This window comes from Dermochelys coriacea, chromosome 10 (assembly GCF_009764565.3).
Source record: "Dermochelys coriacea isolate rDerCor1 chromosome 10, rDerCor1.pri.v4, whole genome shotgun sequence".
Lineage (NCBI taxonomy): Eukaryota > Metazoa > Chordata > Testudines > Dermochelyidae > Dermochelys > Dermochelys coriacea.
This window is the reverse complement of record NC_050077.1, coordinates 15,047,531-15,067,040: the sequence shown is the minus strand read 5'-3', so window position 1 is coordinate 15,067,040 and position 19,510 is coordinate 15,047,531. Positions and strand designations below refer to the sequence as shown.

At 40.6% G+C, this 19,510-nt stretch overlaps 1 protein-coding gene across 13 annotated transcripts in view; it reads left to right on the top strand.

Moving 5' to 3' along the window:
* The window catches only part of LOC119862161 (transformation/transcription domain associated protein), a 159,266-nt gene that overhangs the window by 105,626 nt on the left and 34,130 nt on the right, over positions 1 to 19,510 (top strand). For 9 of the 13 annotated variants that reach the window (XM_043493177.1, XM_043493178.1, XM_043493179.1 and 6 more), the window contains 5 exons: positions 8,093 to 8,321; positions 8,614 to 8,879; positions 9,424 to 9,524; positions 13,895 to 14,096; positions 17,380 to 17,544. In XM_043493177.1, the coding sequence (XP_043349112.1) occupies positions 8,093 to 8,321; positions 8,614 to 8,879; positions 9,424 to 9,524; positions 13,895 to 14,096; positions 17,380 to 17,544 (963 nt within the window). Of the gene's footprint in view, positions 1 to 8,092; positions 8,322 to 8,613; positions 8,880 to 9,423; positions 9,525 to 11,157; positions 11,300 to 13,894; positions 14,097 to 17,379; positions 17,545 to 19,510 lie in introns of those variants that run through there. The other 4 variants (XM_038418305.2, XM_038418303.2, XM_043493185.1 and 1 more) reach the window with 3 other exon arrangements.

Here is a 19,510-nt window from a genome sequence, read left to right as displayed (position 1 = left end):
ACTCGCGTTGAGTGGAGCAGGCCTCTCCGGATGTCCAGATGCCATCTGCGCCCAAAGCCCTCCAAGCAGCCAGGGACATCATGTCCATGCCGGTTCCCGGAGCTCCGCCGATGCCGTCCCCACGCTCCAGAGGCAAGCCACCGCTGGGATCACTGCAGTCGCCACTGGCCCAGTACCGGTCTCGGTCAGGGAACGTTCCCATTATCGCCCAGCGACCGTTCAGGGCTCAGTCCATGTAGATTTGCCCTCTACACAGGCCAGACTGTCCAGATGGATGCCGTCCGACCGGGACTCCCAGTACTGCTCGTCTTCGCGAAGCAAATATTGATGGGACTGTGGCGGACGTCGGCAACGGTCCCCATCTCGCAGAAGATACTGCAGTCGGTTGTGGCACAATCGTTGACGCCTTTCCCACTTGGACTCCCGTTCCAAGTCTCTGCCAAGACACGGTAGCCCCGGGTGTCGATCGCTGGTGTTTCACCGACACAGGGCCACCCGTCGAGACCGTTTGCGGAGCAGCTACTACTGTCGGTGCCTCTCATCCACATTGAGATCGCAGTGCCATGGCCGACATAGATCCTGGCACTGCCGATACTCCCGGTCCAGGGGCAGCAGCGGATCCTACGCCAGCCCAGCCTCCCCTCACAGATGCCTGTCTGCAGGCCAAGCTAGCCAGCCCAAACAGCAGGCCCTTCTGGTGCCTCAGCAAGCACAATGGCACCAAGCATCGTGGCTGGCCCAGTGGTACCAGTGGGCACGGTGGCCTCCAGCGCAGCCGCCAGTGGGGGCTCACTTGGTGGCCGGGGCCTCAGAAGCACCGTTGGCATCCATCTTTAGACTGCCAGAAAAAAGGTTGGTGGGACCTGTGTCCTCAGTACCGTGCCTGGAGTCGGACCAGGTGGTGGATTCTCTGGTGCCGGACGACACCCAAAGCACCGCACCGGCCTCACCCAGTCGAGAGGAGCTGATTGTGGCCCCGCCCCCCTCCGTCCCACAGGAGGACTACCGGGTCCACCAAAACCTCCTAAAAAGGATGGCAGGGAGTCTCCACCTCCACGCTGAGGAGATGGAGAGCCCTCAGACTCCCTGGTCAATGTGCTGTCCCCTTCAGCACTGGGCAGGGTGGCCTTGCCCTTCCATGAAGGGGTGCAAGAATTTCAAATGCCCTGTGGCAAACACCAGCCTCGTTGGCACCCATCTCTAAAAAGGCAGAGCGCAAGTAGTTTGTACCCACGAAGGGACACGAGTATCTGTATACCCACCTGGCGCCCAACTCCTTGGTAGTCGAGTCTTTCAACCATAGGGAGCGGCAGGGGCAACCAGCCCCGACCCCCAAGAACAAAGACTCTTGGAGGCTGGATACTTTCGGGAAAAAAGTTTATTTGTCGTCAAGCTTTCAGCTACGAGTAGCAAACCAACAGGCTCTCCTGGGTCGCTACGAGTTTGAGGACTCCCTCTGGGAGCGACATAAGGAGTTTAAGGCACTCGTGGAGGAAGGGGCAGTGGCCGCACGGGCATCCCTGCAGGCCAGTTCGGATGCAGTGGACACGGCTGTACGGTCCATGGCCTCAGCGGTGTCCGTGAGACGGGCGTCATGGCTTCTGCTCTCTGGGCTGTCCAGCGAAGCTCAGTCGTCAATGCAGGATCTCCCTTTTGACGGGAAGGCTCTGTTTGCTGAGGAAACAGACACAAGGCTGCATGGCATGAAAGACTCCCAAACAACCCTCCAGACCTGTGCCTCTATGTCCCTCCTCCAGCAAAACCCAAGTTCAAGCCACAGCAGGCTCCCGCCCATGCTGACCTCCTGTAGTACGAGGCCACCCACAAAGAGCAGCAGGACTATAGAAAGCGCCCACAATGGTAATCCCGGCCTGCCCCCCAGCCTGGGTCTTGTAAGGCCAAGCAGGCAGGCAAAAGGCATTTTTGATGGGATGCTTGAGGGTACCCCACCAGGTCTCAGCAGGGACCTACCCCCAATAAAGCTCCCTTTCTGCAATCGGTCCTCTGCCCCTGTCCCTCTGGGGGGGACCCCTCTCACGAGTTTCTGCTCGAGCAGGAGGTGGGGCGGCTTCTGGACGTAGGAGCTATAGGGGCGGTGCCCAAGGACTTCCTGGGCAAGGGGTATTACTCCCGGTATTTCCTTATCACAAAGGGGGGCTCAGGCCCATCATGGACCTGCGAGGCCTGAACCACTAGATGGTGAAACTCCAAGTTTCGCATGGTTTCTCTGGCCTCCATCATCCCCTCCCTGGATCCCAAGGACTGGTACACTGCCCTCGATCTACAGGAGACACGCTTCCACATCCACATATTCGAGGGGCACAGACGCTTCCTCTGTTTCGTGGTGGGACAGTCACTACCAATTCACGGTCCTACTGTTTGGTCTGTCCACTGCCCCCAGGGTCTTTACAAAGTGTATGGCGGTGGTAACGGCCTACCTTAGACACCAGGGGGTCCGAATTTCCATATCTGGATGACTGGCTAGTCAAAGGCACCTCCCGGTCACAGGTGAGGGATCATGTGGTGCTCTTCCTGTTCACATGTACTGCCCCTCCAGCTCTGGCTAGCCTTCCCGCTGATCAGCAGGGCCCTGTAGAAAATAAAGGCAAAGCCAGGGTCCTCTCTTTGCCCCGGCATGGCCCAGGCAGCACTGGTAAAGGACCCTCTCGGGGCTGGCAGTAGCTCCGCCATGGCAGTTGCCGCTCCGCCCGGACCTGCTCTCTCAGGACCAGGGCCACCTCCTCCATCCCAACCTATCAATGCTTCACCTCTCAGCATGGCTGCTCAGTGCGTGGGTGGTGAGGAAAGGACATGCTCGGAACAGGTTCAGTGCGTCCTCCTCGAAAGTAGATGGCCCTCCACTCGCCAATCCTATGTGGCGAAGTGGTCTCGTTTTTTGAGGTGGGCGGCAGGCCAGGCTGTTTTCTCGATGGCTGCCCCAATCCAGCTTATCCTTGATTACCTCCTCCACCTGATGGCCCAGGGACTGGCGCCCTCGTCAGTCAGGGTACACTTGGTGGCCATATCGGCCTTTCATCCCCCAGTGCAAGGGCACACAGTGTTTTCCCATGCTATGACCAGCCGGTTCCTTCAGGGTTTGGACTCTGTCTACCCATATTCCAAGCCCCTGGTTCCACAGTGGGACCTAAATCTGGTGCTGGCTTGTCTCATGGGGGTCCCATTTGAACCACTGGCCATGTATTCCTGGTTTCACCTCTCACGGAAGGTAGCTATCACGTCGGCCAGGTGTGTCTCGGAGATCAGGGCCCTAACCTTCAAACAGCCGTAAACAGTTTTTCATAAGGACAAGGTCCAGCTCTGCCTACATCCCGCGTTCCTTCCGAAGGTGGTCTCCGCCTATCACATGGGTCAGGATATTTTACTGCCAGTCCTCTGCCCCAAGCCTCATGCAACTAGTGAGGAATACCGTCCCCACACGCTCGACGTGAGATGAGCTCTGGCTTTCTACCTCGAGCGGACCAAGCCATTCAGAAAGTCTTCACAACTGTTCGTCGCCTCGGCTGAGTGCGCGAAGGGTCAGCCGATTTCCACTCAGCAGACTTCGTGCATCCATTCCTGTTATGAGCTGGTGGGTGTTCCCCCACCGCCCATTGTGAGGGCACGCTCGACTCAGGCGCAGGCCTCATCGGCTGCCTTCTTGGTCCACGTCCCCATCCAGGACATTTGTAGGGCCGCCACGTGGTCTTCGGTTCACACGTTCGCCTTGCACTATGTGATCGTCTCCTAGGCCAGGGATGATGCTGGGTTTCGCAGGGCGGTACTCCGTCCTGAGAACTTGTGAACTTCTACCCACCTTCAACAGATAGAACTTGGAATCACCTATTGTGGAACACCTTCCGTAACTGGTGTTCTTCGAGGTGTGTTGCTCATCTCTGTTCCACATCCCTCTGTCGGATTTGTCTGGCAAGAAGGAACTGAGGGTGGGGGGGAGCTGTGCTGTGCCAGGCAGGCGCCACTCCGGGGGCCGAAGGGGGGCGCTCCCCCCCTACAGGTACTGCTAGGGGAAAAATTTCTGGCACCGGTGCATGTGGCGAGCACGCATACCTATTGTGGACTAGACATGAGCAACACATCTCGAAGAACACCAGTTGCGGAAAAGGTAACTGTCTGTCTTTTTCTTGTCATATCCCGAAAGGGTTGTGAAAACCTTTTGAGTACGTTTCTTTTAAGCACTCAGAAATGTCTTTATGAGGCATTTTGCACAAATTTAAAAAGTCTCTCCCGTGAAGAGTGGGCAATTTAAGTTCAACATGACACAACTAATATGAGTCATAATAGCCTGAGTGGGGGAGAAGAGAGAAATGACAGGTGCTGGTGATATTATACGTAACTCAGTAAGGAATGGCACATCTTGAAGGTTGAAGAGCTAAGCTTCTAATTAGACAGAAGGCTACTGGTGTGGTGACTGACTCTCCCACAATTTGCATAGATCCTGCACTACAGCCAAGAAGGACTCCCTCCTCACAGCTTGCAGTATAAAATATTAAAACCTGATACATTTTTTCAGATGATTTTAGCTGCCTATATAAACATTTTAGAACTTCAGCAGATACTTTTTTTTTTTTTAAATGAATCAGTACCACTGCCAAGGAAGGGGACTTTTTTTTTTTTTTTTGAATTATTGATCTGTTTTTCCTGACTCTCTCATGGAAAAACCACAAAGAGAAATAATGACATTGAACTTGCCATATGCCAAATAATTACCTTCTTAAGGAAAAAGCTGCGAAGGATAGAACTTAGAGTTCTATTAGTATCAGAATATCTTTCTTTCATTTTATGTTAAAAATTGAATGTCTTTCAACTGCCATTGAATGTCTTTCAACTGCCCCATCTATACCAACCAGCATGAGCAACAAAATTGTGTTTTCTAGCTTAATCACACTCTTGAGTACATGGCACACTTCCAAAGCCTGAAGTGTAAAAGATTTGAATGCCTTTGGGTCACAGAATAACCTGGGAAGCCAAGATTCTGGGAAGTTTTAAGAAGTGGGACTTGGAAGATGCTGTCAGAACTTTTGGGTTTGCCATTATCATTGAAAAGGATAGTCTTAGGAAGGGGGTTAATTTAGGGCGAACCTGTGAAGATTTGGTTTGGGTTTTCTTGTAGTTCACTCACTTGCCATTTAATATCTTAAATTCTAAGCTGCCTAAAAAGTGAGTGTATGTAGGTAATTGTCTGTGGGTAAAATTTTCAAAATTGCCTAAGTGACTTAGGCCCTTAGGACTCTGTCTCATTGGCTTTAAGAATCCTTAATGCTTAAAGTCACTTAGTAAAATTTGACGTAGGCTCCTGGCGCTTCTGAAAATTTTACCTTTTGCCCTTATTTTTGTGTTGTACAGAGTCTACTAGTTATTAAAAATTGGCTCGTGTTACTATTTTGAAAGTTTAACTTTTCACATCTAGGCTACTGTTTCAACCACAGCCCTGTGCAATAGTGTTGGAAAGATAGCACCAACTGTTCATTTCTTAATGGACAAATCCTCATGTCATTAAAACCCACCGTTACCTTTGTTGGCAATTTTAGTAAAAAATCCTAAATTGATTGGGCTTGGGAGCTACCTTGACACATAGACATGGTGCATCCAAAAGAGGGTACGATATGTTGCCAGGACAATGGCAGGAAGCTTGCAGGGTTGTTACCTGTGGTGTACCTGTTTTACACATAAATTGGACTTAGTTTTTATACTAAGAATCTGACCCCTTACACAAGCAATACATTTATGTATAAAGCCCTCTCTTGACCATTTTTAATGGATGTGCTTTATGAAGTTTCCCTTACAATCTGTGGCTTTTGCAAGAGTTAAGATAGGTCTTTCTTCCTTATTCTTAGTACTGGATATGATCCATAAATAGCAAAATCTGAAAGATCTATAGTACATAACTGAAATCATTATGCTTGTGTGGACATGTCCTACACAGTAGCCTGTTTCCCTGAATTTTCCTAATCATTTATGCTGCATTAGATGGATAGTGAATGAATACATAAGGTTTCTACATCTTAAAATATGAGTGTCAGAGTACAGTTTTGATAAATAATAGCAGAACACTTAATTTCTTTGAAATGTTGCATCTGGAGAATGGCTTGATTGAATTAACTCCTTGCTACAAGACTTGGGAATTTTATTTAGCTTTTTTTCGGGGCTGGCAATGGATGTGCCCAGACCCTCCAGCATGAAAGGATTAATGTTGCTAAGTAAAATATTTAAAAGGTTCCACATGTGACATCAGTTAAAGTTAGTATTTTTAAATAATCTTTTTATATATATCCCCAGTGTAGAAATGATAAAATAGGCAGTGAATGATGAAAGTACAAACCAAACAATGAATTTGCACTGCAGTAATTACTTTTTTATATCAGATAGTGTGTGATTAAATACCTGCAAGAAAATTAAATTTACATGATGAATGGAAGTAGTTAAGCTATTGTGTGAGCTGATACTGAGATGATTGTGGGAAAATATTACTTTCCTTAATTTATTTTGTTTCAAGAGATTTGACTTTGTAAATGTGGACTGATTTTTTGAACAGTTATTTTATTGAGTTGATTAACAGTGAATGCAAATGTTATCTATTGAGAAGTAGCTTAGAGGATAGTATATTGATTTAATTGTACTATAGATGATTAAATTCCAGTAAAGAGCGTGGGTCTTTTCTGTAGATTGATGAAGTTCAACAAAATGTCTGCCCTTTCTTGTAGGTGTGAGACTGCTGCCATCTTCTGTTTGTTCCTTTCCTTGATTTGAGCATGCTGGATGGCTGTAAAAGTCACTTTTAAACTGGTTAAATACTATGAATGTTCACATTTTTGAAACGTCGTCTTAGTTTTAAGCAAGCATAGACCATATTTTATGCAGTTATGCTTTCATTGTGGAGTTCAGGAAGGATCAGTAACTATTTTTACAGGTTCTATGAAAAGTTTTCATTCCATTGATTTAAGATCAGTACTTTTATTCCAACCTGCTACTTTATCATAAACTGGATGCTCTCTACTATTTTCTGATTGTCTAAAGTTGATATAAATTCAGATTGTATTTGAGAAGGCTTCCAGTCAGAATTACTTTGTTTTCAAGCAGTAATAATAATTGAATCATATGAAAATCTAAATAAACTTTGAAGGTTTTCTTTCTGGTGATTACAGAGTGGCAACTAGCCAGCCAGCCAGCCAGCCATTGTTGTCATTTGGATTAGGGATGTATGGGGAAAAAAAATACTCACTGTTGCAAAATAAAACCTAGAGAAGATGCAAAAAATTGCAGGTTCACCACCTTTACTGCTTCTGCTTTTCATGAAAAATTAGTATTTACAGGCACAAATTTTATATGCAAGACTTGTTGAAAGGGTTTTAGACAAAATAAAATAAATATAAGTTCTATTGTTAGTTCTACCCTATGTGAGAAAGCCATGCTAATTAGTTACCTGAACTTTTAGGTTGGTCCCAAATTTTTTTCCCCAAAGATATTGGTAAACACATACTATTACAGAGGAAAAGAGCTACAATCAATAATGTCCACTCAGAACGTACATGGTGTTAATGGTTAAGTCTCCTCAGAAAGACAGGAATGCACAGAGTGAAGTGCTTAGTCCTTGATTTGCCTGTCTGGAAAAGATGAATATCTGAACCATCTTAACTGGAATTTTGAACCCAAGAGTGTAGGGAAGCACTTTAAACCTGTTTTATTAAGACATCACCTCTAGCATGAACTGAGTCTCTGGACTGGTGATTCAGGGTGTCAGTGATCTTACATTTATTGAAATTCTCATCTCAAAATGCTGATTCTACCTCTTGATTTTTTGGCTTAATAATTAAATTGGTTATTGACTGTGTGTCTTCACTAGAGGTTATGAAAACCTCTGATATCTCATTGATAACCAATTTGGCAAAATAAGAATATAAATAGCTCAGCTGAGTACGAAGTGACTTAACAATCAAATTATTGGTGGATATCTTCATCTGATAAAACAGTGTGGACAGCTCCTTATACGTCTGTATTGCTGCAGTCTTAAGATGGACTTCCTTGTTTAGTGACCAAGATTGTATGTCTTGTAATTCATATTCCTTAATCCTTCTAGGCAGCACAGCAAATCATCGAACTTCAAGAAGCAGCACAAATAAATGCAGGGTTGCAGCCAACTAATCTAGGGAGGAATAATAGCCTGCATGATATGAAGACTGTCGTAAAGACTTGGAGGAACAGGTTACCTATTGTGTCAGATGACTTATCCCATTGGAGCAGCATTTTCATGTGGAGACAGCATCATTACCAGGGTAAAACTGCCTGGTCCAGCATGCATTCATCATGTAATTTTCCAGACCACCCACTGTTTTAAAAATATTTATTTTTGTAAATGTATATCCATTCTCTAGTTTCAAGCTCTCAAGAATATAATTGATTTTGATATTTAAATGATCAATTTGAAATAGAACTTAGTTTTAAAATGTTGCAAATTTTGTGTCTAAAAGGTACATTATCAACGCTAAAAAAAAAGTTCGAGTATCTTAAATTTCCATTTTCATAAGTCTTTTGTTCATGTGTATTTTCTCTGTATAATGTTTGTTTTATAATTATTAACTTTTTACTTTGTCTCTCTAGCCATTGTAACTGCCTATGAAAATAGTTCTCAGCATGATCCCAGTTCCAATAATGCTATGCTGGGAGTTCATGCTTCCGCTTCAGCAATTATCCAGTATGGAAAGATAGCTCGGAAACAAGGACTGGTCAATGTAGCGCTTGATATATTGAGTCGTATTCATACTATCCCTACTGTGCCTATTGTGGATTGTTTTCAGAAGATTCGGCAGCAAGTCAAATGCTACCTTCAGCTGGCAGGAGTCATGGGCAAAAATGAGTGTATGCAGGTATGTTAGTATTATCTGTGTCAAGACATGTTGCTGGGGACTTCGAAGGTTTGATCTGCCATCAAGTGTGCAGGGTGGGGGGAAGACTCACAGGACTAAGTGAAGATTTAAACTAAGTTTTGAGTGACTTACTGTATGTGTGATGAATAGTCACACATTAAATATTAAAGTCAGGATATTAAAGTGAAACTGAGTGAGTTAAATGGGCAAGAAAAATGGAATGTGATGGTAAGCAAAAGAAACCGACATACAGTGTTAGGTTTAGTGAAATTTAAAAGTGGAAAAGGCAGTTCATGGCCTACCAAGTGCAAGAGATAGGACCCAATAAAGAATTTTGCATAAAGGCCAAGAAAAGTTGAAAAAAATTCTGCATCTGTTTAGATTTTTAGAAAGCATTTTTTTATTTATTTAAAAATTCGAACAGATTGTTGCTTATTAAACGTCAAGAGAATTTCTATTTTGGCAGCTTTTTAGGAAGCTTGTTCCTTTTATTGATACAGAATTCATTGTACCAGGCTTTTTCATAAAAATTTGTTTTTAATAGGGCCTTGAGGTTATTGAATCTACTAATCTGAAGTATTTCACCAAGGAGATGACGGCTGAGTTCTATGCACTGAAGGGAATGTTCTTGGCTCAGATTAACAAGTAAGTATGTTGGTTGGATGAGATACCAGCATGCATCTGGGAGAAGTGCAACATAAATATTTCAACAAAATGTTTAAGCAGCTAAGTTGTTCAAATGTTAAACCAGTTTAAAATCAGGATAAAAATGAATATACACACTGATACTTAGCTTCTATGTGGTTTTTAATAGTAATACACGTCCCTTTACCTTTTCAAAGTATTGTAGAAAAACTAGGTCAAGTAATCCTCGCACTGCTTCTATTAGAAAAGTTTTACATATTGAGAAAAGGTAAAGTTAACTGATTTGTACAAAAAGAAAAGGAGTACTTGTGGCACCTTAGAGACTAACAAATTTATTTGAGCATAAGCTTTCGTGAGCTACAGCTCACTTCTGTAGCTCACGAAAGCTTATGCTCAAATAAATTTGTTAGTCTCTAAGGTGCCACAAGTACTCCTTTTCTTTTTGCGAATACAGACTAACACGGCTGCTACTCTGAAACCTGATTTGTACAAGGCTCCACAGTGAGTCAATGGCCGATCTGAGGTTAGGACTCGGAAGTTCTCTGTCTAGTTTGTTTTAAGAAAAGGAGTACTTGTGGCACCTTAGAGACTAACAAATTTATTTGTTTTGTATGACAAATATAATATCTTAGTAAGATGGGAGCTGCCAAAAAAGGAGACATCAATGTGATTAAATAAGTTTTTGGGTCCAGAATTACTTTGAGAAAACAGTTTACTTATGAAAAAATTTGGTTCAATCCATAAAATCAGAGCTGTCTGCTGAGCAAAAGTGGTATGCTTTTGTTCACTGTACATTCTTTTCTTAAACAATAGCTATTAAAGGAATAAGAAACAATGGTGACGAAATACAGCACATTGTCTAAGTAGTCTGAATCACACAGTATGTCTGTGCCATATACAAACTCCTTTCAAATAATCATATTGAAAGCTTGATATGCGCTGCAAAGGTCTTGCCTGTAGCAGATTAAAAACATTCAATTGTAAGGCTTCCTTTTAAACAGATACTGCCACCTATTTTTTCCCTCCATGTTAATAAGTGTTTTATTACTGTTGGGAAGGACAAGGCACCTTTAATCCAGAAGGCAAACTAATTTACAAGCTATAGGTCAAATTTTGTCCCGTGGCACCTATGCAGTTTCAGTAGAATTCAGCAGGAATTTGCATACCCATTTATAAAGGCATTATTCTTGCATGCTTTATGTAGGGGAATCACTTCACTTATCAGCACAATGTAGCCACTCCTTGAGTGAAATTCATCAGCTTTTAAACTGTACACTGCAACACTACACAACAGATCAGGGCAGGAAATGATGACTATCTTCTCCGATGGAAACTACAGGGAATTTTAAACAGGGCAGAATGTAATTACTTTGATGGGAAGTGAAAGAGGACTTTTAATGGCCACAAATGGGCCTTAGTTTTACACTTCATCTGAAAGCTAGGCAGTTTAAATTTTTAATGATGGCAGATGAAATAAATAATTAATTATGTCTGTCTATAATCCAAGCAGATTTATGGGATGAATAGTAAGTTTTTAAATGCAATTTTAAGATATTTACTCTTCTCCCTTTTCTGCAAAAATATACTAAATTAAGTGTAACGTTTCAGTAATGTATTTGTCTCCTACAATTAGCAAAATGAAAGTGGCAGTTTTGTATTGCACGCCTCAGCAAATGAGTGAATTATTTACTGCCTATAAACTGAACTGGAAGTTAAGTCATTTGTGGGTGTACCATCCCCCCTTTGCCGCCCACTCTGTGAACAAGGTGACAAAGGTAGTATAAAGAGTCATCGGAGGTGTCAGAGTGATAGATAATACAGGAAAGAGGAGAGAAAGGGAAGACTAGGGACAAAGCCTGTTGGTAGAAATGGAAAGTAGTGATAAAGAGTCATTTATCAGTGAGTTGTAACTCACGAAAGCTTATGCTCAAATAAATTTGTTAGTCTCTAAGGTGCCACAAGTACTCCTTTTCTTTTTGAGAATACAGACTAACACGGCTGTTACTCTGAAATTTATCAGACTGCTCTCATAGTAATCTGTTCCAAGACTGCACAACCTAGGACATGGAAAGCTATTGGAGGAAAATAAGTGGCTATGTAATGTTGAGAGTAATTAGTTTTTTAATAAGCTATTTGACAGGCAAGGTTATTTTCGTTTACGTCGTGATTTTTCCCTAATGTTGGTCGCTTAGGTTTTGTATTGCTACAGATAATTACAAGTTGGGTGGTCTTCTGATTTGAATATTCATTTTAATGTATTAAAATGAGATTTTTAAGGTTCACTGTTAATAGAGAAACACAAGCAATACTTAACTATAGCACTGTTCATTCCAGTACTTATCTAGTAACAGGAATGTATTTATCTTTGAGCACTTCTATATCAAAGAAGCTCAAAATGCTTTGAAAGATTCCTCATTTCAGTGTTGCAGTATATATGTGAGAGGGATAAAAATTGATGCTGAAGTGAGGTCTTTCACCTCTTATTTATTAATGTACTTGAAATGTACTTAGTGTGTGCACCATATTATACAGATTCAAGAGTTTAATTTATATTGGGGTAATTGGCACCATATGCACAACCTTCTATATTTGGGAAAAAATCAGAATGGGAAATATTTAAGGTCTTAAGGTTATCAATTTTAGGGGGAGTTCTATGACCTGTGTTACACTAAACAGGGAGTCTGTTACCCTACACAAGTAGTTTTCAGACATTACAGTGGTTCCTTCAGGTCTTGGAATCTATGACTCTGTGAATTCAATACAGTTTTAGTTGCCAAAACCTTCACTTTTTCCCATCTCCTAAAATTAAAAAGAAAAGGAGTACTTGTGGCACCTTAGAGACTAACACATTTATTAGAGCATAAGCTTTCGTGAGCTACAGCTCACTTCACCGGATGCATTTGGTGGAAAAAACAGAGGATGAAGTGAGCTGTAGCTCACGAAAGCTTATGCTCTAATAAATTTGTTAGTCTCTAAGGTGCCACAAGTACTCCTTTTCTTTTTGCGAATACAGACTAACACGGCTGCTACTCTGAAACCTAAAATTAAAGTACATGTCAGAGATCTGTGATCCTCCTCAATCTCCGGAAAGCCATATATTCTGGCTGTGAAGAGATGGAAGGAGTCACTTTCAGATCACGCTGATTTGGTGGCTTTGTTCATTTCAGTATGGGAATTCCACACACTTCCCCTCATTTTTCTGCAAAAATCTCTCTCACATTTGTTTGTGAGTTTCATCTCCAAGTTCTCAATGTGCTTGACAAGGAATTTAGATGTGGTATCAATACATTACCAATCCGACGTCTCCCCTTCACATCCTCCCAATTTTTTCCCCCCTCTATTGCCTTTCTGTTCATCATGGAGAAATATTTCTGGCTGCTCCTTCCTCCACCCTTCTTGTGTTATTTCCCCACCTTTTCTTTCCACCAGTATTGCAAACAAGTGTTGCTTGTTTGCCTTGCAACAGTAGTGAAAGTGATTTTGCTCCTAATCAGTTTCCCCTGCTGCTTCTGAGACACAGCAGAATCGCTCTGCAGGTGCAACATGGGAGCAAGTCTCAATTTTGACTGAAGTGCTTTTTGGGGGAAATGTTAATGTGGGAAACTAGCTTTTGCTTCTCTTTACCCCCAACTAAAGATCATGCCTGGACAAAATGCTTTCCCTGTGGCCTAGCTAAATGAAATCAACTAGGGTTGGGTCAGTTTTATACCACTCCTGCTGGTAGGTAAACAAGCATGAGAGAGAATTTTGCTGAAAAATGAGGGGAGGCGTGTGGAATTCCCACAATGAAATTAAACGCAAGGAACATACAGTACACGTGATAAACAGTGACTTGTCATTATTTCCCTCTTTGTAGTTGGAGAATAATTCAAATATTGTTTGTAGATCATTAGGAGATAGATGATCATGACGTCAAGGGATGAGAGGATAAGTGGCAGGATCAGATGAATTCTAAAGAAAGGCTGTTATATTTAATTCCCTATTCATGATTTGCTAGGAGAGTTTGCTTGAAAATACAGGCTGTTTGGTTGTTTTGTTTTTGTTTTGTTTTTTTAAATTAGGAAGATTTTTTTCAGTTTTCCAAGTGGTGGTAAATATAGACCTTTTAACAGTATTGTGGTGTTCCTATTAAGAAACATTTATTTTAATAAACTTTCAGCTTTGCATAAGAAAGCTCATGGAAAGCTAATAATGTGGGGGAGGGCGAACTTCATTACTAGAGAACTGAATAATAAAAATGCAGTTCAGTATTAAGAAAATAACCAGTTGAGTGCCATTTTTGTTATTACTGTGTTACTACTTATTACGCAGCTTAGTTTTTATTAAGGTAAAATAAATATTCAAATTAGTCACTTACTATAATCCTGCAGGTCTGAAGAAGCAAATAAAGCTTTTTCTGCAGCTGTGCAGATGCATGATGTGTTAGTGAAAGCTTGGGCAATGTGGGGTGACTACTTGGAGAATATCTTTGTGAAAGAACGTCAGCTGCACTTAGGAGTGTCTGCCATTACTTGCTACCTGCATGCATGTCGCCATCAGAATGAGAGCAAATCAAGAAAATACTTAGCAAAGGTAAGACCTAGAAAATGTATTTTTTTTAAGAAATGGCTATTGTACAGCTGCATAATAAGAGCCAAGTTGTTCCTTGGGACGTCAGCATTGAGGAGGACAGCAGAGATTAATAATATGCAACACACGTTTGGTTTGGTTTACACGTATGCTATAACTTGAACTGCTCAATAAGCCTCAGAAAGTAAGTAATAATGCCTGGCAATATTTCAGTCTAATGCAGTATCCTTCAGTGACTGTATAGGTCCTAGCCCTCCCAGCATAAAGGAGGAGGCTATTCTTGGCCCCTCTTCCAATCAAAGCCACGAGAGTCCAGATGAAGGGCACTTCCTGTTGTATAAGATCTTAAAATCAACCTCCCCAATCCGCATAGTTCTTGCTACTACTGCTGTTGAGGCACAGGGCAACTACATCAATAATCTTGGACTCCAGCTCTCCAAAATCCATCTTATACTGCAGGAGTGTTGTAGGGACTAAATTTAGCTCCTCCCAGCTGCATTTCCAGTCCACTATGCAAAGAGAAAACTGCATGGGAGATGTCTTGCCCTTGAAAATCATCTAGAATTTATATTTGTCCTTATTATATTGTTTAATGACCAATTATAAGGGTTTGGGATTTTTTTACAACAGTTATTGAATTAAAACTAGTCAATAAGATAGAATATTTCTGTGTGAGCTCTCCTCCTTTTTATTTATTTGTGTATGTATGTATTGGTGTTTATAACATGGCAACCAGCTCTCACTGTGCATGTATGTCTTCACCGTTAAGTGTTTACTTTTTAACAACCCTCATGGAAAAATCTGAAACTGATGACACTTTCTGCTGGGAAATATTCTCCCTTCATATGCAAAAGTGCAGAAAATATCCTGTATGAATAACGATGACACATCCGGTGCTTTAGAGTATGTTACTGTTCTCCCAATCCAGTTCTACAATGTAAGACAAAAATTATTAGCAAGAGCTTTGAGTTCTGCTTTTTAATTTAGCTGAATATTTAACAAATAAAAACAGAATTAACAATACTGAAGACTTTCTTTCTTGAATTTCAACTTCTACACCAACACCTCTTTCTTTTACTTAATTGTAGGGGAACAGCCCTTCTGACTCCACCAGAGGTGGTAACAATATCACTGCTGCCATAATTGAAGCTGTGGTTGAACTTTATTTGTATTATCTAAAAGATTTAAAAACACAATTAACACATCCTTTTCTGCAATTTCTTGGGCTTTGTTTTTTATTTTTAGTCCATCAGATAAATACATTTACTATCTTTGTGCTCTGCTGTTAACTGGCAGTGTTATGTTGGCAAATCACCAAATTTTACTTCAGATGTCTTTTCTCATGAAATAAGTGGCACTTGGGGTGTCCTTTTTTTTTTTTTTTTTTTTTTAAATTCAAATACAAACAACAATGTAGCATTAAGGTTACATAGTTAAAATCAGAAAAACTCAGAAAATGTAAACATTCAGATTCTAGCATCAAAGTTAGCTTAGCTGTATAGCTCATTGTCTACATTATGAATGGACATGGATAGTCAGAAAAAAACCCCAGAAAATGTGTGCAATACAGCCAAAGTAAAATTGCTGTTTTAGTCTTAACTTTTGCATTACCTGCTTTGCAATTTTAACTGCACAAGCTTACATTTACGTATATATTTTGCATTTAATTTCCTTTTAAGAAAAAGGTGAATTTGCCCATCCCTAATAATATTAACCTTTAAGTTCCAAATTTAGGCTTTGAGACTTTCACCGTAAGTACGTGAATGAAATAAGATACCATCTCTGCTGAGACTCTTTGACCGGAGACCATTTTCTATGGGCTTATGTTGTTAAAGCCGTATTTTTGCAATGGTAAAAGCTGAATGTTTTCAAAGAGAGCTGAAAAATGTACACAGTGTGATAAAAGGCAGCAAAACAGGGATGTTGCTTTCTTTTTCACCCGCCCTTCCCCCCTTCCCTCCCTCCCCCTCCCCCCCGCCGACTTCTCCTGTACTTTATGTTAAGGTCGTTCATTTCCTTTATTCAGAGTGTCTCTCATGTAAATTCTCTCAGCACAATTCCAGCACAAGCCTCCTGGTGAAACCAAGCTGAGGTAATATCTAGTGATGTCAAAGGGTTCTTCACAGGAGCTGTACTCCTCATAAAGGACCGAGGAGCAAGCTTTTCGTTGTTCTCAAAGCTACAGGGTACATTAGTGCACTGTGTTACGTGAGCTTTGAGCTCTCCTCCAAAATTAAACAAAGGAGAGGCATGTCACTGATCATCTAGAATTAGTTATACAAACTGAATGGTTCCAAGTTTAAAGAATTATGATATGACAGTGAAACAAATATAAAGCAAAATTCACATGTGAAGACTTGCTGATGGCTGAGAGACTTATTTCTAAATGCTGGAAATGTGAACAACCTCAAACTGCCGAAAATTGGCTGGCTGACACCTACAAGGTTTTTTTCCTTCTGAAAAAGCTACATATAAAATTAAATGAAAAACTGAGCATTTTGATTCAGTTTGTCTCTTACTTGTAAAGATTTAGCTGAAGGTTAGACTCTCTAACCATGATATAAAAAGTGAAATAAATTGAAAGATTAAAATAACTATATTATTTATCACAAATAATGTAAAATATATTAAATATTTTACTTTTCCATATAAACAGAGTGTGTAGTTGCTTCAGAAGACAAATGGAAGAGGAGTTGATTTCATGCAGTTGTGGAGGGGAGGTAGTTTGCAAGTTGATCTCTTGAGGATGCAGTTGTCACTGTGGATAGTTTAACAGAGCCATAAGTAAAAATGCTTCTATTCAATTAATGCTCTTAGCATTATTTGCATAAATAAAATCCACTAGTTGATGATTTTGCAGAATATGCCTCCATCTCCTATCTTTATTCTACAGTTGAAGGATTTTTCTGAGGATGTATTATTTTGAAGTTCTTTCTTTCTTTGGAAGTTCTTTGTTCTCTAATATAAAATACAATAGATGTATTTCTTTAATGATCGTATGGATTCCACAGACTGTGCAGATTCACTTTTGTAAATAAGAGTTTGATATTTTTTTCATTTACTGTAGTTTGTCTTGTGTAATATGGTTGGCTGTGCAGGGCTTTCTTCTGCTGTAACATTTTTTGGTTAATATTTAGAAACCTAAACAGTTATTTATGGGTAAAATATGTAACTTACTAGTGATCAGATTCCATACATCACCTTTTGAAAATACTTAATGTCAGAAAGATACAAGTTCAAATGTCCTCTTGAAGCTGCTGCTTTTTTTTTTTTTTTTTACTTTTAGGTTCTCTGGCTTCTGAGTTTTGATGATGATAAGAACACACTAGCAGATGCAGTAGACAAGTATTGTATTGGTGTCCCACCTATCCAGTGGCTTGCTTGGATTCCACAGTTGTTAACATGTTTGGTTGGCTCAGAGGGCAAACTTCTTCTGAACCTCATTAGTCAGGTAGGGTGGATGTTCGGTACAGATGATCATTTCTACTTCTTTGTTATTCATATTGTGTTTTTGTAAGATTAGGTACTGTAAGTATTTTTAAAGCAAAATGAAGGAAGTGTTAAGATTTCAAAATTTTATTGAGTGTACAATTGTGAACATGTTTCTCTATTTTTTCCATGTAAGCAGGATAAGTTAATTTCAAAGTGAATTTTTGATAAAACAAGATTAAATAAACAACTATTGTATACCAGGTCAGCAACAAAACTTTACAACTTTCCCTCTGGAGTTATACTCCGTATTACATTATTGTGAACATAATTGCCCATGTTTGAAGAAGCACAGTTAAATTATGCAGGATTAGGGATTGGAGAATTGTTCTGGTTTTGCCTTAAAGTGATTTTAAAAAAAAAAACGATATTGTTTTAGTAGGATTTGTGTTTTGTTTTTGTTTTTTTTTGGTAGGGGAGTAGAAGGGGCTTGAAATGTTGGTTAAAAATTTAAAAATACCTAGCCCTGTGAGAATAATAAGCAAAGCCTATGTGGAATTTTATTCAGAGATGGCATTGCCAAATGATTAGAGAAATGACAATGGGGTTTGAGGGGTTTAAACTAATAATCTAAACTCATGGGTTCAGCTCTTTCAGTGATTTGCTGTATAATCTTGGACAAAGCACTTAAATCCCTGTGCCTCAGTTTACCAATCTGTAAAATGGGCATCAAGGGATCTTTTTTCTTGTAGTCTGTCCAGCAATCTTCACAAGAGGGTTGTGTCCATTCTTGTCTCCCTGGATGCAGAACTGAGCCATCGTAGTGCCACCTCACCCTTAATTCCCGCCATAGGAAATTGGCGAAAGCTGTTACTGACACTAGGATCCTGTTTAGATTAGGAAAAAGAGGTTGGGGGGAGGATGGGTTTTTTGTTTTTGTTTTTTGTTTTTGGTAAATGGGTTAACATGTTTTAGATTTTGATGGTTTAGTGTTTGAAAATGAGTTAGCACTTAGTATAGACCAGTTTAAAATGTGTTAGCTGTTCATGGTCAAGCATAGGCTTCTTACCCACCTAGGCCCTGTCTCGATGGTCAAAAAGGGTGATGTGTTAACTTGATTGAGCTAGCACAATTGTATCTTAACATGATTGAAAACCCCTTTTAAGATGCAGGCTAATGTATGAAGTCATGATAGCTGGCTGTGTTGTAGCCTAGGCTCCTCCAGGCTACAATGTCCCCTCAGTCCCCTGCATGCTGACAAAAGGGAAAAATCATCCCTTTGCTTATGATTCCCTTTCCATTTTTACAGTGCTCCCACTCTCTGTAGGTTTGTCCTTGCCTCTACCTTTTTTGGGGTCCTAAGAGAGAATTACTGTGTTTTAAAAAGAAATATAAGATAGCAGAATTACAATAAGAAAAGGAGTACTTGTGGCACCTTAGAGACTAACAAATGCCACAAGTACTCCTTTTCTTTTTGCGAATACAGACTAACACGGCTGCTACTCTGAAACCAGAATTACAATAAAATGGAGATTTCAAAAAGAGAGATACTCCCCTGCAGCCTTGAGGAAGCAGAATATTTTGGGGCATGCTTCCTGATTTCATTGTATCTTGGTGTTATGTCTTTCGAAACAAGAGTTCAGCTGTCTACTGAGGATTGATGCATGTACTTCTTGCCTTAGAATAAAACCTGTTTCACCAACTTGTTGAGGCTCAGTATTTATAAAGCTCTTTTTAGTAAAATTTTCAAAAGTGCTCGGTGATTTAAGGCGTCAAGTCCCATTGAGAGTCATTGGGCTTAGGTCCATAAGTCCCTTAAATGCTTTTGAAAAAATTTCCTTTTGTAATAATAGGATGAAAGAAGGGTGTTATAAAAGTTTTATGTATTATTAATTTGTGGCTTTAAGGCTGCAGAAGAAATTAAAAAATGAACTTTATTGGAAATGAGATTTTTACCAGAAAAACTTCTCATAAAATCATTTATTCCT